Below are 17,213 nucleotides of genomic sequence, written 5' to 3'. Positions count from 1 at the left end.
TGTCCACTCTCAGCCCATCTCAAGTTCCCCCTCCTTTATTGGGAAAGAAATTGCTCCTGGGAGGGGGCCTCTCCCTACCATGACCTCAGCCCAGCCACACGGCACCGGTTAGGCCCAAGCTCACGGCCAGGAACTAACTGCTGTTCTCAGACTGTTCCCGGATGCCCACTCACGCTCGCTCTAGATGAAGCGCCTGTCCTGCTCATCATAGGAGAAGGGGTCCCCGGGGAAAGGCTGGGGTGGGGGCTGGTTGTAGACACCCTGCAGGAAGATCCAGGCCGTGCCCACCACCATCACGGGTGTCACCACAAACAGGCAGAGACGGTCCAGTGTACGGGCCACCTGGTTCCAGTTGTCCTTCTCCTACAAGGAGGGCCAAGACACCATGGGATGAGGGAAGTCCTCAGACTGCAGGCCCATACCCCCAGAAATGGAGGCACATAGACTTGGCTTCTATGTGTCTGTGGGGGTCACCTCAGGCTGCTATCACTCCCAGTAAGGAAGGGCCTAAGCCATTCAGGGCTGTTTCCAGCCATATATGAACAGGGTATATAATGAAGAACTGTTAAGAAGTTGCTTAAGAGTAGACAACCCAGTATGGCTGCCTTTGAAAGGTCTGGGGCCGGGCTGGGAGTGTAGCTCTGTGGCACCTGTGCTTTCCCAGCATACATAAAGCTCTGAGTCAATCCCTAGTACCACAAAAGTAGCATGATAGTAAAATAAATATAATTAACATCTGACATGGTCTGGAGTATCTCAGCAGAAAGGAGGGACCCTAAGAAGTACTTGGAATGTGTCCTGGGGGGGTAGGGTCGTACGTCTGCTTGGGCCCCCGACCTTGGGCCTCACCCAGTGTGATGCTGTGGGGTTTCATGAAAGAATTCTGCCTTCTTGGGAGAACATACATCAAGGGATCCTTACCCATCATGCATCTCTTCATCTAAGTGGGCTTATGAGGCATGAAGTGTATGAGGGGAAGACAGAATTCCCTTGGTCGGTATACCACTGATCACTCACCTCGTTGTAACTGTTTTGGTCCCTCATGTGGTTGACGATGAAGTTTGCCCCATCCACAGCTGGCTTCAACTCGGTGAAGAGCTCCTGTTGTGCCTGCTCAGAGCTTGCTGGGGGCCTGCCTGTAGACATGAGTGGGGGCAGGAGTGACGCCTCTCCACACCCACTGCCCACACAGGGGCCAAGCTCCAAGGCTACCAGAACTCACGGGCTGTGGTGAGGCGCTGGGCCAGCCCATGGCGCTCCGACTGCTTCTCAAACATGAGGTCACTGCGGGACTTAAGAGAGAAATACTCCTCGGCCTTGGAGATGTATCCCAGGGAGCTGCTCCTCCGGATGGGGGTCCTGAGGACAGGGTCATCCTCTGCTGGGTGGGACATGTGCAGGAGCTTGGGCAGGATCTCCAGGAAGAACTTGAGCAGTCAAGGGGACACAAGATAGGCCATTTCACAAATGTGGAGTGACTTTTATACATTCTGATGTCTCTGGTTGCCATTGCCACATACAACTCCCAGGCTGACCCCATCATCTCTTTCCCAGATCCCCCACTGATTGGCATGAAGGATGCTGTCAACTCTCCCTCATCACTCAGACAGAGCAGAACTCGGTCACTGAAAATAAATATTAAAAACAAAAAGTTGAGGGTGGGGATACATACCTTTACTCCTAGCATTCAGAAGGCTGAGGCAGGAGAATTAAGAGTTTGAGCATATGCTTTTTTTTTTTTCTTGGTTTTTCAAGACAGGGTTTCTCTGTGTAGTTTTGGTGCCTGTCCTGGATCTCGCTCTGTAGACTAGGCTGGCCTCGAACTCACAGAGATCTGCCTGGCTCTGCCTCCCGGGTGCTGGGATTAAAGGTGTACGCCACCACCACCCGGCTGAGCATACACTTTATCACAGAGCCACACCCCAGCCTCCTCCTTCCCCCTCTCTCCTCTTTTTTCTTCCTCTTCCTCTTCTTTTCCTTTTCTTTATTTGAATCAGGGTCTCCTGTATCCCAGGTTAGCCTAGAACTCACCATGTAGCTGAGAATGACCTTGAACTTCTGATCCTCCCTCAAGGATTACAGGCCTGTGTCGTCAGCTGGGTTCACATTCAGTAATGGGCCTTGTGTATGCTAGGCAAGCACACTCTACCAGCTGAGCTCTATACCCATTCTCCCTCTTTTTATAAGCTGTTTAGTAAGACCCTGTCCCAATAAATAAAAGTCCGAATGTTGAGCTCTCCCTTCAAGCAATTAAAGACAAATGCTGTTAAAGAGATACAGAGCCATCATCCTGAAGATGACCTGTTCCAGAAGAGCCTGCTGCCGGGAGAGGCTTGGAGCAAAGACAGGCTTGTTCCAAGCACCTTGTCCTGTGTGTCCTCACCAAAATTACTGCTTCATTTTGTTTTACTTTTAAAATTGCATTTATTTATTTATTTATTTATTTATTTATTTATTTATTTATTTATTTGTGTGTGTGTGTGTGTGTGTGTGTGTAGTCTGTCCTCCCCTTTATACCATGTGGGTCCTGGGATTCAAACTCAGGTGGCCAAGCTTGGTGGCAGGTGCTCCAGCCCACTGAGCCACCTAACTGGCCCCTTATTTTTTTGAAGTTTAGTGGAGCCGAGGATAGCGCCACAGGACCAGTGCTTCTGCCGTACTTCTGAGCATACTCATCGTTCCCAACGCTCATCCTGGCCAGGACTCGGTTTCCAGCTTCAGGCAAACGCTCACCTTCTTGACTCCCTCGGACAGCACATGGGTGCTGGGTGTTCGGAAGTGGACGTTAAGCACGATGACACAGATGACCACGACCATGGTGACCAGCACCATACCAAAGAGCAGGAACCTGAGGGCACACACCATGCCTGGAGCTGGGGACTAAGGGCCAGGGGCACGGGCAGGCCTGGGCGTGGGCAGGACGATACTCACTTGCCTACCAGGGGGATGGCCATGGATGTGGCAGGCAGCCTCTTGGAGATAAGCAACAGGAAGACAGATTGGGCCAGGAGCACCGAGATGGCCACTGATGTCTTCTCTCCACCTGGAGAGTAAGACCTAGCTGGAAGCCCACACTTCCAGTCCACAAGGCCCCCCATGGCAGGGCCCTGCTACCACTCTTCACAATACCATGATGAGCATCATAGAGTACAGCATCCTGTGGCTGGGTTTAAATCCTGACTCCACAGCTTGTTAGTTGAGAGATCTAATCAAACAAACCCTAATCTCAAACTCCCTGTTTCTCAAAGCATTTCAAGCATAAAATTAGGTAAGTGATCAACACTAACTATATGTTTGCCCAGCCCCCGCCACTTGGAAAGTTCCCAGGCATCCTAGTAGAACCCCAACATGCAGTTCCTAAACCAAAGACCAGCCAGGCCTGCCTGCCGTTCCTGCTGAGTTACACACAGTGCCGTCCACAGTCATGGCTCCTCTCACCACGAGAGAAGGGCAGGGCTGGAACCCCTGTGCTAGGGGGCCTAGGGAGAGGCTGCCAGGGAGACGGGGTGGGGACATGAGGCTCACAGTCGCCTGGCAGGTAGAAGACCAGGTTGATCATGAAGGAGATGAGCACACAGGGGACCAGGATGTTGATGATGTAGAAGAGAGGTTTGCGGCGGATGATGAGGTAGAAGGTGATGTCTTGGTGGTTGGTGCTGTCCATCGGGACACTGGGGTCCACATTGACCTTAGCTGCCCGGTGGACTATCTCCCATTCACCGTTCTCTGAGGGATGTAGAAGGACAGCTTGGGATCAAGCTGGAGAAGGGAACCCATGGGGCCAAGGGCTCTTGGGATGGAATGAAGGGCCGGGATGGAGCAAAGCAGGCTTAGGGTGTTGTCTGAGGGGGCTGAGGCATGGAGGAGTCGTGGGTACTGTGGGGTCTGTCTCTGGGGGTTAGACTAGCAGGTTCAGTCTCTGAGGAAGAAGTTTTCCTCTGATTTTTTTCTGGGGGGTTTCTTTTATGGTTTTTGTTTGTTTTGTTTTTTCTCTCTCTGTCTGTCTCTGTCTCTGTCTCTCTCTGTCTCTGTCTCTCTGTCTCTCTCCCCTTGGGGAAAAAACCCAGAAGCTGAAGCCATACAGGGTTCAAATAAGTAATATATTTTGACTTAAAAGGTATCACAAGGGTCTGGAGAGATGGCTCAGCAGTTAAGAGCACTTGGCAGCTCTTCCAGAAGTCCTGGGTTCAATTTCCAGCACCCACATGGCTGCTCACAACTGTCTGTAACTGTAGTCCCATGGGATCAGATGCCCTCTTCTGATATGCAGGCATACTTGCAGACGAGACACTGAGACACATAAAATAGATAAGTAATATTTTTTTTAAAGTTATAACAAGTCAAAAGTAGGTTGTGTGACAATTAAAGTTTTTAAAATTCCCTGTCAGGAGCCAATGAGATGGCTCCATGAGTCGGAAGGTGTCTGCCAAGTCTGAAGACCTGAATTCAATCTCTGGGACTCCAGAAAGGAGAGAACTGACTCACGCTAATTGCCCTCTGACCTTGACACATGTGCTATGGCACGGCTCGAATCCCCCCCCCCCACACACACACAGAGTAAAATATATATATATATATATATATATATATATATATATATATATATATATATATATATATATATATATAGTTTTATATATATATTAAATTAAAACATATGCTCTCAGTCCTGGAGTTTGCAGTTCAGGCTGGTATCATGGTATCACTACGTAGTCAAGGCTGCCTTTGAACTCATGATCCTCCTATCCTGGCCTCTGAAGTACAGGGATTACAGGTATGCACCACCACACTGGCTTTTCTTCCCCTTTTGTTTTGTTAGTTTTTTGAAACAGGTCTTGGCATGTAGCCCTGGCTGGCCTGAAACTCCTTGTGTGGACCAGACTGGCTTTGAAACTGGGCAGCTGTTTCTGCCTCCCCAGTACTGAGATTACAGATTACCATGCTCTTTTGAGTCTGTCTTCCAAGTTAAAAACCAAAGCTCCAGTGCCATTTCTTGGCCATTCTTCCTTGGCCTAGATCTTAGGGAGAACATTAGATGAGTATAAAACTCCCATCTAGGATGTCCCAACCTGAAACTGGAAGACTCAGGTTCTTCTGGACAGGGCTGAGCAGGGAGCCCCACAGAGCTGAGCTTCTCCCAGATGCAGTCTGTGGTGCAGGAAGGCCCGATCACCCCTGTATCAGCCCTACCCCTACATTCATCCATGGGATCCCCAGCCACATCTCCAGGCTCTCTAGGTGCAGGAAGGCCCGATCACCCCTGTATCAGCCACATCCACCCTCAGAGACCCTGCCATATTCACAAGTATGTCCTGAATGTGTTGAGGGTAGTAGTGATGAGAGCGTCCCTGCTTCCTTCCGCTCTGACTCTGGAGTCTCTTTGGGTCAGTAAACGTAGGTGTGCAGGCTGTGCTTGCATGCCGTCCCTGCCTGTACACACGTTGGTGTCCTAGCTGTGAGTGTGTGAAGTGCTGGTGTGACTGTATGCACATCCACAATGTATGTGTCTTCAGGGCCAGCCCACCATGGTGTCTGAAGTACCTGTGAAACCTTCAGGGTCAATGATAATCCACTCGATGGGGTAGGTGCGGCCATCTTCCTCCTCCTCCAGCTTCAGGCTAAGTCTGATCTCCTTGGCTGTATACTTGAGTGAACTGGAGAGATCAGTAGGCAAAGAGTGACCTTGAGTCTCTGGATGGGGCTTCTGAGGGCAGGAGGTGGAGGCAGAGAGGGGAGGGATAGCTGGGGAAGGCCATGGTCTGAGAGGATTCTGGTCAGCACGGGACCAAGGCCTCTGCCTGAGAGCATTTCATTCACCACCTCCTGCCCCCGGCAGGGTGCCCTGGACCGAGAGACATTCAGGTGGACGTACCTGAATTTGAGGGAGCAGTTCTGCCAATCAAAAGGAAAGTAGGTGACCGAGATGGGGCAGGAGGAACGGAAGATGGATGGTGGCAGCCAGGTCACAGCGCCCGAATTGTAAACGAGCACATTGCAGGCGAAGGAAAGCTGGAAGGAGCCGTCATTGCTGTGGGGTGGGGACCATGGTCACTGTGTGCCCTGGGCGGTCAGGAAGGGGAGGAAGGGAGGGCAGGCAGGGTCGGAGGTGCAGGCTGAGGGGCACACGGAAGGGGAGCAGGAGGAGGGAGGGGGGTCTGGGAGAGCGCCTCTCAACTTGTTCTCCAGCACAATCTCCGGCAGCCACACCATGTCGGAGGGCAGGCGCAGGACAGTGACGTTTCCAAACTCTTCAGCATCCCATTGCAGCCGGCTGTCTGTCCAGGCCTAGAAGTCCAAAAAGCACATCAGAAGCGGGCTCTGCACTGTCTATCCTCCCCAGCAGTCCTCACTTCTCTAGGGAAGATGGAGCAAAGCCTGTGAGTTGGGACAAAAGAAATTTGGGGGAGACAGGTAAAGAGTGAGACCTCAGGCTTGTCACCGACAGTTGTGTGGGACATGTATGCTGCCACCAAGGAACACAATTTTCATCCTGGGAGGCTTGTTTTGATGTCATAAACTCTACCAGTTCTGATATTTTGATGAGAAGAGTGACTTGCAATGGGGGCCGATGTGGTGGTGTACACCTTTAGTCCCAGTGGTCAAGAGGCAGATGCAAATGAATCTCTGTGAGTTTGGGGCTAGCCTGGTCAACACCATAAGTTCTAGGCCAGCCAGGAAAATAGGGACAGAGAACCCTGTCTCAAAACAGCAACAAAGCAACTCAGGACAGGGTGGTAATTTTAGCACAGGGGAACCCTAGTCGTCTCGGACATGTCCTTGGAGCTAGCAGAGGCCTCGCTGGGCTCTGTGTAGTCAAGCTCTCCCAAAGGAGTGTCCGAAGGAGCTCGTGGATCCCTAGCAGAAGTGAGCACAAGAGGCCGGAGCCTTCAGCAGGGTGTCCTTACGTGATCTATCCACACGTTGGTGGTGAGGGTCTCCTCCACTTCTTTCTGAAACCAGATAAGAGGGCTGTCACCAAAGGTTCCCACCAGTCTTTCACCCAAACTCACTCACCAGGCATCTAATCTGCCTGGTTCCAGGGGACCACGGCATCTGGAAGGGCCAGTCCTGCTGGAGCAGAGGATAGAGGTGGGTCGGCAAACTACCAAATCAGAGGGCGGAGGGCTGCTGCGGGGAGTCCTGGGGGCCGCATAGCGACCAGCAGCGACAGCGGAGGGCAGAGCTGCTGGCTTTGGGTGGCTGAGGACTGTGATGCCATCCGGCACGGAGAACACTCAGGCATGTCTCATGGAAGAGGAGCTGGTCAGCCTAGAGCAACCGTCCATTCTCTCCTTCCTCTCCCTGTCTGTCCCATCCCAAACGGTCCACTCACCAGGGAGATGAGGTTGGAGAGGGTGAGAGTTAGTGAGACATCCACTCTGTCCTCCTTGCGAGCTACCGGCCGAAGTTCCTTCTTGTAGCCCCTTTCCTGGAACAGGTGCTGGATCAGCCGTTGCTCCTCATTCAGGGCCCAGCTGCCTGGGAGGTTCGGGGAGAGGAACAGGGTGCTGGTCACTGGACCCAGAAAGGAAGCTTCCCTGTGGTCCTGCTGGGTCAGGGCAGAGCAGAGGGAAGCCTGCTGCTCCCTGGGAGTGGGGTACCTGAAGTTAGGAAAGCTTGAGTGGGGGTGGGAATTAGGCATGGTGAGGGGAGGGGACCCTGCAGTGGTGGTGGGGGGCCGGTGGGCATAGAGAGTCCCCCTTACCACACACAAGGGCAGCCAGCAGCCCCAGGATGGGCACAGGCCCTGCCATCCCCCACCTCTGACTGGGTTATGTCTTCCACTCAGCCTGTTGGCTGTGGAATGGAACAGGTGCTGGGTTGGCTTTGGGGGTTTGGAAAGAAGGGGCCGGAAACGCAATCTGATACTTCAAGGCTGGTGATGGGGGGTGGGGCTTGCCAGCTAGGGCAGGATGCAAAGATCCCAGGCAGGGATTGTCACAGAGAGCTGGGAGGGTGGGGGCTGGGAAGGTGATGGAGGGTAGGGACACGTGGTGTGTGTGTGTGTGTGTGTGTGTGTGTGTGTGTGTGTGTGTGTGTGTGTGGTGTGTACATGCGTCTAGTGTGTGTACATGTGTGTCTGCGCTTGTGTGCGGGCCTGTGGAGATCAAAGTCTGTTGTTCTGCATCTCATCTGTTTTTAAATAGTCTATTAAATATTAGTGTGTGTGTGTGTGTGTGTGTGTGTGTGTGTGTGTGTGTTTCACGGCACATGTGTGGAAGTCAGAGGATAACTTGAAGGAATTAATTCTTTTCTTTCCCCATGTGGGTCCTGGCAATCAAACTCAGGTTGCCAGGCTTGGTAGCAGGTGCCGTTACCTGCTAAGCCATCATGCCGGCTCATTTCTTTTCTCATTCATTCATTCATTCATTTATTTATTTTGGTTTTTTTCAAGACATGGTTTCTCTGTGTAGTTTTGGTGCCTGTCCTGGATCTCGCTCTGTATGTAGTCCAGGCTGGCCTCGAACTCACAGAGATCCGCCTGGCTCTGCCTCCCGAGTGCTGGGATCAAAGGCATGAGCCACCACCGCCCGGCCATTTCTTTTCTTTATTTAATTTTAACTGAAGGTCCCTTACCTTCCCTGCTTCCATGAGTCACCAAGACCAAGGGAAAAGGGAGGGGGACTCACTGGGCAAGGACGGGTCACTCTACAAGTTTCCATTCACACACTGAGTTGGACACACCCAGAGTAAACACTGGTTAGAAGTTCACAGGAGGGATAAGATGCTAAAAGAATGCAACCCATCTTCAAACTGGGTGCCTGGGGCATCCTGATCTGCTCTGCACAAGACAAAAGGGTTTGCACAAGCTGGAGCTGTCAGGAATGGTGGGAAGCCGCTGGTCTAGGGTCAGGAATACTGTTTGGCAGTGGGGTGCAGGGGTGCCCACGGGGTCCGGCCAGGGCAAGAAGGGCACCACCTGCAATAGCCACGGGCAGTTCTGAGGCTGTTCTTTGTTCTAGGCAGGGGATTGGAGGTGACGCCTAAGGACTTGCCCTCAGGGAGATGAGAGCCCTGTCGCTGTCCCTGCCAGGGTGCAGATGTCCTTGACGTCTTTGGACACATTGGTTGTACTTCTTGTACTTCCTGGTGGCAGCTTTGGAGCCGATGTGGATCACTTTGCTCGCATGCAGGGGTGGGGGACACTCCTGGAGACACAGAAGATGAGCTGCAGGTCGTCTTTCTTGCTGTCTTTGGTCTCATAGGTCACACCATAGAGGGCACAGTGGCAGTGCTGGTCTGGCAGCATCTTGTCATGGGTTTGGCCTGCATCACCTGCCGCATCTCTGTGCCCTCCCCCAGGAAGGTGTCCTTGTCCTCACTCAGGCAGAAGAGCACAGCCTTGCTCTCCCGCTCCCCCCGGCATGATTTGCACACCTTCATGTCACTGATCAGCCACTTGAGACGGCCCCGCCAGAGGCCACATTTCCGGAACTGAGAGGGAGACAAGGAAGGTGTTGTGCCCAGATCGTAACCCCCAGAGAGGCCACCAAGGACGAGCATACCAGAATGCAAAAGCAAGGTTTATCTGTTACAAGTCATGACAGGGAACTCATCTCAGGCCATCTCAAGTGAGGCAGGGAGGAGTTACTCTTTCTTGGGGAAGTTAGTTTTTATAGGCAAAACTCATAAAATTTCTTAGAGGGGAGGGGGTTAGTACGGGTCCATCCTTGATTGGTCCAGTTTTTCCCGGGCCTGGACTTTATCTTATTCTAGCTTATCTGTTTGCCCTGTCAGAAGTTTTACAACTCATCTCCAGGGTCTGGTCATGTTATCTCCAGAGAGGGGCATCTCGTGGTTAATTGGTTACCATCAGACATCCTGACTCTGTTCTTTTGAGTTCCTGGGGCTGGCACCATCATTTCTGGGGACTTGAAACTGGCCTGGGTCTATCTATATTGAGATATCTTTGTCTAAGGCCCCCTTTTTGAGACAATAGAGTGAGAGTCTTGTTGTGCCTAGATTGCATCCTCGAAGCCGCCACTGGAGACTTTAGGTACAGAATGCAAAAGTAAGGTGTTTTCTAAGTTTACAAGCCTCCAGGGAGGCTCTTCCAAATCTCTCACTCACAGCAGGGAGGTGGGAAGGAGCGCTCCCCTTTCTTTGTGAGGCTAGTTCTTAAAGGCACAGACCATATAATTTATTTTAACCCGCCTCCCTTTTTAGTCTTTTGGTCGAATATCCTGACTTTTCCAAAGTCCCTGTAGCAGATACAGCCACCTGGGGAAAAGGGGTCTAAGTTCTTATCTACACTTAGGAATCCCCGTTTAAGCTTCTCTTTGTCTGTAGGGGATAGAGTGGGGGTTTTACTGAGGTATCACAGAAGGCACAGGAGGACCAAGGCCCTGTAGCTGCTGCTGGGATCCAACTGCACCCCTCCACCTTCTTTTTGAAGACAGAGCCTCTCCCTGAACTTAGAGCTCGCCTGGAGCAGCTAGAATGGCCAGAGGCCTCCTGAGACCTGTCTGTCCCCACTGCCCTGTCCTCCTCCAGGGCGAGGGTGACAGGTGGGTGCTGAGGACCCGAACTCAGAGCCTGGTGCTTGTGTAGCACTTCCCCCACTCATAGCAATCCCCTTGCCTCGGTTTCCAGAGTGCTAGAACTGCAAGCACGGGCCGCCACTCCTGGCTCCCTCCTGCTTCTCTGTCATCTCTGCTAACTGCTTCCGGGGGCTGGCCCCTGCCCTCCACCCATCTAATGTCCCCTCTTCCCATCCCAATAAAGCTCCAGATTTTAGTGTGGATTATAAATAACATTTATTAAAGCAGCTGTGAGTGTCTGGTGACACATTTGGGAAGACATGTGAGGTACAGGACCCCCACTCTATCCACACATACAAGATCAACTGGGATAGTGAGAGTTTGTCCTACAACCTCCTTAGCCCCTGGGGACAGTGTGACCCTCACGTGGCTTCCTGGCTCAGTGAACAAGAGGCTGGAGTTGGCGGTGGTGCTCCTTGCCTGGCTTCTGTCCCTGTCCCACACCCATCCAGGGTCCCTGGGGCTCTCCTTCTGTCTGGAAAGCTGAGCGGAAGGCGTTCAGAGCCTGGACCAGCAGCCGAGGGAGACTATGAGCCAGTGTAGAAGGCTCCAAGCCCACCAGGCCGCTGAAGACTACACGCTGGTCCCCCAAGCCGGCCCTCACCCAAGCTCTGAAGAGCCCTGTCAGTGTCTTGGAGCCCAGATCTGCCAGCACCTGTAGAGGGAAGAGGTCGGGACCCCAAAACCACTCCTGAAGGTTTTTGACCTAGGGGCCATTCCCTCCTCCTAGAGCCTGGGAACCCACTTAGATCCTAGCCCCTCCCCCTTCCTCCACATGAGCCCTTTCTTTCCTGCCTCTCTCCCCGCCCTCTTCACACCCATCTGTTATCTATCCCAGCTCACCACCCCGCAAAAGCTGAACCTCCCTGTCCCTTTGCTGCACTGGGCTCCAGTCAGGTGAGCCTTCCCAGCCAACTGTGAAGGAGCTTGGGCAGCCTGGGAACCTACCTCGTGAAAGTTCATGGCCAATTGCTCAGCCGGGATCTGTAGGATCCAGGCGTGTGTTCGCTGAATGCCCGCCAACTTCTGTTGCAGGGGCTCCAGCCCAGGGCAGCCTGCAAGAAGGGGGAGATCCCCAGACTATCAGAAAACGGTCAGCAGAGGGTGCTAGGGATGGGCATCCCAGGGCCGGCAGCCTCAGCGGGCTCCAGATGGGGAAAGTGAGGCTGGCAGAGATTCCGTGGTCATGCAAGGCAGAGCGTTTCTATCTGACATTAACGAGGGCTCAGTCCCAGGTCTCCCTAAAAAGTTGTTCTCTCAGAAGAGAGGGAGATTAGCGGGTCTTCTCTGTTGTCATTTGGGGCTTTCTAGCGGACAGTCCCATCACCTCTCTAGAAGAAGGCCGGCAGGGGGCGACATTACCCTTTGTTTCCGCGCGCCGCTCTGGCTTTGGCTTCTGGAACCAGGTTTCTGCAACTTGCGATCCTGGGGGAAAGCTACGGAGTTAGGGTTCACGCCTCGGCGAGGGAACACGACTCCGCGACTCTAGGGGCTGGGCCTGGCTGGGGCACACGGGATACCTGAGTACAACCGTTGTTCGCGGGCATTGTGGCCGGGAGACTCCCGGAGCGACGAAGCGGAGCGAGCAGGCACGGGAACTCCACGTTGCAGCCCCGGCCGGGGACCGAGCAGCTCTTGCGCGCCCCGCAGCAGGCCGAGCAGTGTGTGAGCCAGAGACCGCAGCTCTAGAGGGTGGGACAAAGGTCTGAGCGGTCGTCCCAGGGTGGGGCCTGGCCCCCTACCCCGACCTGGGAGAACTGGACTGACCGCACCGCCGGCGGCGCTGCAGACACTGTTGGAGAGCCAGGCGTGCACAGGAGCGCTCGGACCCCGGGCACAGGCGCGCGTAGAAGGCGCAGAGCCCCGCGGCATCCACGGCCGGCTCCTCCTCCCGGGGGTCCCAAGTTAGAAGTTCTCTGCAGCTAGGCTCGCGAGTGGAGGGGGCCGCTGCAAGCAGATGACAGAGGACCTCTTGTCACTCATCCTCAACTCCTCCAGAGACCAGAGCAGCGGGATGAAAACCCGGCTTGTTCAGAACAGTCTGAGGGACCACTGTTGGCAGGGGGTACTCACCGCTCATCTGCTCCTGCAGCCAGTCTTTGAATACTGCCACACGGGTGTAGACCCCAGGCTTCCCTGGCTCCCCACAGCCATCCCCCCAAGAGGTGACTCCAAAGAGGACCTCTCTGGGGTGCGGGCCGGGCTCGGAACAGGTTAAAGGGCCTCCGGAGTCACCCTAAGGGACCAGAGCCAATAAAGAACAATGCATTCACCATGCCTCTGTATTATACCTGTCTCGTACCTGGCAGGCAAGGCGGCTCTGGCCGCTTTTGTGGTTACCACCTGTTTACATTTTATTAACGAAGACTTGGCGGTTGGTAGGAGCTATCAGCCAGACCCCAAAGAGAAGAGGGCTATCTTGCCTAGAGGAGTAGCGCATCCAGCGCCCCCTGTCAGTTTGAGTTCATACCTGGCATGAGTCGATGCCCCCTGCCAGGTAACCAGCGCAGAGCATGGTGCTGGGACGCAACCCAGGCCCCAGGGCCTTTTGACAGGTGTCCGCACTGAGCAGCGGAACGCGGGCCTCCCTCACCGCCTCGGACTCGGGTCCGTCTACAGGAAAGAATGTAGGGGGTCCGCGTTTGGAGTGCAGAACCTGCTCCTTGAGATGCCCCCACATGCCCCCTTTGATCCCCGTTTGTGAGCTGGAACATCATCCCAGCCTCCATAAATCCCACCTCCTTAGCACACTCTGATTCCCCTGCTGGCTTGTCCACCACCACTTGCAGTTCATCCAGGCCCTGGCTGGCAATACCTTCGAAGAGGGCGCCCCAGCCTGCGATGGCGCAGGGGGTGCCGGCAGGAGGCTCCCTAGAACCCTGGGGTAGGCATACGGGGCGCGCCGGCCCCTCTGGGCTCACCGGCGTCCAAAGCTGTACCAAAGCCAGGTCATTGTGAAAGGTCTGCGGGTCAAACTGGAGAGCGGGTGGCGGTACAAGGTTAAGAAGAGGGCTTGGGAGAGCTGTTCCCAGCTCCGAGGACACAGGGCGTGCCTTCTCACCTTAGGGTGGGGCAAGATGCGGTTCACCTGCACTTCCTCCGCTTGCTCCCCCTGGGGCCCCTCGGCTAGCGTTACAGTCCAAAGAAGCTCATTCGAGGCACTGCAGAGCAAGCAGGGGGTGACAGGCATCAGGGACACAGGTGCTGTAAGGCCCCTTGGAGGCCCAGCCCCTCGTGCATGCACACCGGGCAGTGATCCTGCAAATGTGGCTATTGTGGTCCTAGGGGCAGAGAGGGAGGCCTCGGAAGGGGAGGCTCCTCAGAGTGGGAGAATACACGGTATGTTGCCCTCCCACCCTGGGGTCCCGGTCCCCCTCCCCGGCAGCCGGCATTTGGAGGCCCAGGGTTGGGAGCCGGCTTCCGCTAGGGGGCAGCAGAGACCTGCTGTGCTGTGCTCTGGCTCATGGGTGCTAGACGCCTTCCGGATTGGGTAGCCCTGCGGGGCAGGTGCCTGGGATCTCGACGACGTACCCGGAGAAGCAGTGTGCAGCCGTGAGCACCCAGGACGCAGCCACCAGGACGCCGCCGCACAGAGGCTGCCCCCCAAGTTGTAGTCTTACTAGCCAAGGCCAGGACCCGGATGGAGCCGTGTTGCCCCCGACTATACGGCTGTGAGCCCGGGTTACGTTGGCAACGCCCTGGCGCCTTTCACCGCATGGTCCTAGAATGGCAGAAACAGCGTCGTGAAGGAAAAGTTCCAGCTGTCTTCACATCGAGGTCCACCTCGCTCTCAGCCCTGCTCCTTGGAGCCTTTTAGTCTCACCTGGCTCGGGTGGGTCCCGGAGGAGGGCGGCTTGAAGTCTGGGCCGTCCAGAGCCTGCTGAGAAACAATCTCTGATCCTCACTGCCGCCCTCTTGCGGATCCTCCATGCTGTTCTGGGTCTGAGCCTGGTCTCTCCACCACTCCCCTCTAGCACACAGGTACCATTGGAGCAGCCCTGGACTGCACCGCATGAGCCCACGCTGTCGCCACCTCCCCGCAATGCCTCGAGTTTGGCACACCCCTTCCACTTGGACCTTCGAAATCAGTCTGACCCCAAGGAGGATGGACCCTAAAAGTAAGGGATGGGCAGGGGCGAGAGAGTGAGTCCCCTGGAAGAGCAGGGGTAGCACTGTAGTACAACCTTGGCATTCATGCAGTCTGTGCTGGATCTCCATCAACACACGCCTTATGGCCCACTGGGCACTCCTCTGGGCAGCCTGCAGTGCCTGAGTCCCCTGGGCAGACAGAACTGCTGGGGACACGGGACACAAAGTCACATCTCCTTGGCAGACAGCCTCAGTCTAGCCTTCCTGAAGCCTGTCTAGAGAGACCGTGGGAAGTAGAGACAGGGAGAGGGGTCAGGGCCTGAGGCCCAGCCCCCAGGGCAGATGGTTCCCGCTGCTCAATTGAACTGGGCTGGAATCTCTGAGAAATTTCTTTCTAAAAGACTTCAGAGGAAAATCATTGCCCACTGACACCCAGGAAGTGTGGTTGAGGTATCCATCTTTAGGCCTGAATCACCAAGGCATGCCGCCCTGCATCTTCCAGCTTCGCTAACTCTGGGACCCCTCGGCAATGCCTGCTGCCTCTGCTTCCTGGGTGAGGCCATCTGCCCCCTTCTTTCCTTCCCAGATTCCAGCTCCAGGCCCCTCCTCCAGCAGGTGGGCTTGGAAGGCCGAGGGTTCCCCCAAGTGCGAGTGACAAGCTCATCTTCCTTACCCAGGGCCCCATTTCTTCTACGCCCCTCCCATCCCAGTGGCTTCCTCAGACCAGCCTGGCTCACCTTGCAGGGTGCCGGGGGACAAGCGCGTGTACAGTGGATGCCCATGGGCAGTCTGGGAGTCTGGGGACAGGAGCAGCAGCAGCAGCAACAGAGCCAGCAGCATGGTGACCTGGGGCCAAGGCAGGAGATCCCTCTTCCTGGAGTCCACCCTGTCCTGTGATTCTTCCCGGGCTCAGGATTTGTGTCCCTCAAACCACTCGATCCTGTTTGTCGTCTTACACTGAATCGCCCGTTTCTAGTGGTCTGCACCTCACCTGGCCCTCACCTCCTGGGAGCCCTCAGGGAAATGGTGCTAGGGGGCTATATAGAGGAGAGAAGGGGGAGTGCATGGGAGGGCAGCCAGGCCTGGGCCGGGGAATGAGGTAGTGGGCTCGACCCTCACCTTTGAAGTCTCATCGTCCCGGCTCTGAGTCCCCCCCACTGTCAAAGCGGCCCTTGTTACCTCGGCCGCTTCAAAGGGGCTGAGATGGGGAAGAAAAGCTGACAGTTGGGCTGGGGGCCAGGCAGAGGGAGACCGGCGGGCAGGGGCTGGGAGGGGGGAATCCCCATCTGCTTCTGCCCCCCGGGGAGCTCACTGCTATGCTGGGGGCAGGCGCTCTTGGAGGGAGGAGAGGGATAGGGTGGGTGTCCTGGGCATTCTCACCCCCTAAGCAAGCCGCTGAACTCCCAGCCCCCTGCCCCTAATTGCTCGTCAGTGTCCCCTCCTCCGTGTGGCCGGCCGTTTCTAACGATGATCAAAGCATCCTAATTTGCCCCGTAATTGCTGCGCTGGGGTAGTGGGAAGAGGCAAAGGCGGCAGATGAAAGGCCCCGCTGTGGCCCAGTTCAGGGAGCGCAGGGCCCAGGGAGCGCAGGGCCCAGCGGCTCCGGAGTCTCTCCCAGACCCCTGCCCCTGCCCGCTCGGTCTGTCCAGCATTGTTTTCAGTCGCTGTGACCCTGATCTGGCAGGGGGGAGTCTTGAGAGAAGGGCCATAAGTAGGCAGCTGTCCTGGTATCCAGTGACCACCTGGGGCGGGGCGGGGCCTTTGGGAGGAAACAAAACAAACTACCCCCAGCACTTCAGTTCATGCTGGCACCAGGGCCACTTGGGTTAAGTATTTAAGTACAGGAATTGGGACATAGTGTGACCAGGGGCTGGGTTCTCTTCCAAAGGGCTGTTTACCACAGCACTTACCCATTCTCCCCCTCTGTTACCACCACGCCGCACTCAGGAAGGTGGGGAAAATCCTAGATGGGGAGTGTTCTGTGACTTTAATGACTCTAGGGATCAGAGTTATCTACGCCTATGGCAGGGTAAATCTTACATGGTCTCCAAGTTCTCAGCAGAGAGGTGTGGTTCCTGGGCTCCTGCGGCTGCCCTGCCAGGCCAGGTTAGCGTGAGCTATCATCCCTCACTCTTTCCCAGTGTAGAACAGGCTTTCAGGACTCCGATGGCAAGAAGAGAGCAGACCCCCCTTCTCTCCCACACAGCACGGGGCAGGTGAACACTCAGTCACTTCAGGTCATTTCAGGTCTGTCTCCCGCAGATTGAGAACCCCCTGCACCCCAATAAGCTAGTCAGAGCTATTGGCCCTTCTGAGTTGGGTCCTCCGCCACCTGCCTGTGTGGGGGAGCAGTGCTTGTCCACCCTGTCCCTGTGCTGTCCCCAGCACCAGGACTAAGCCTGACACATGCCTGTGATGAGCAGTACAGGCTCCTGTCCTTGCTCGGGGGTCTCAGACCCCCCCACCCCCCGCCAGCTCACTGTGTGTCCTTCTGTCTATGGCCACCTCTAAGCCCTTAGCTTCTTGGGCATGTACTGGGGACGTCAGCAGGGTCTGCACTATGCAGATAACTGGTCTGCTCCA

At 55.2% G+C, this 17,213-nt stretch overlaps 2 protein-coding genes across 2 annotated transcripts; both read right to left on the bottom strand.

Moving 5' to 3' along the window:
- Chrnd (cholinergic receptor nicotinic delta subunit) lies at window positions 1–7,839 on the bottom strand. Its single transcript, XM_076549513.1, has 11 exons — window positions 7,334–7,839; window positions 6,906–6,950; window positions 6,176–6,285; window positions 5,873–6,028; window positions 5,542–5,654; window positions 3,526–3,726; window positions 2,932–3,043; window positions 2,734–2,848; window positions 1,223–1,427; window positions 1,018–1,136; window positions 1–363 (listed from the first exon to the last, which is right to left on the bottom strand). The coding sequence occupies exons 1-11, from the start codon at window positions 7,640–7,642 to the stop codon at window positions 181–183; spliced, it is 1,668 nt and encodes a 555-aa protein (XP_076405628.1). The 5' UTR covers window positions 7,643–7,839; the 3' UTR covers window positions 1–180.
- A 2,804-nt stretch (window positions 7,840–10,643) lies between these two features.
- Prss56 (serine protease 56) lies at window positions 10,644–16,329 on the bottom strand. The gene is made up of 13 exons (XM_006984213.4): window positions 15,368–16,329; window positions 14,726–14,833; window positions 14,365–14,418; window positions 14,073–14,262; window positions 13,603–13,702; window positions 13,357–13,516; window positions 13,012–13,154; window positions 12,615–12,777; window positions 12,309–12,488; window positions 12,062–12,226; window positions 11,904–11,966; window positions 11,490–11,596; window positions 10,644–11,196 (listed from the first exon to the last, which is right to left on the bottom strand). Exons 1-13 carry the CDS (start codon window positions 15,468–15,470, stop codon window positions 10,921–10,923), a joined length of 1,812 nt encoding a protein of 603 aa, XP_006984275.2. The 5' UTR covers window positions 15,471–16,329; the 3' UTR covers window positions 10,644–10,920.
- Window positions 16,330–17,213: the final 884 nt, after the last annotated feature.

This window comes from Peromyscus maniculatus, chromosome 13, assembly GCF_049852395.1.
Source record: "Peromyscus maniculatus bairdii isolate BWxNUB_F1_BW_parent chromosome 13, HU_Pman_BW_mat_3.1, whole genome shotgun sequence".
Taxonomy (NCBI): Eukaryota; Metazoa; Chordata; class Mammalia; order Rodentia; family Cricetidae; genus Peromyscus; species Peromyscus maniculatus.
The sequence above is the reverse complement of the archived record's forward strand: the minus strand, read 5'-3'. Positions and strand labels throughout refer to the sequence as shown.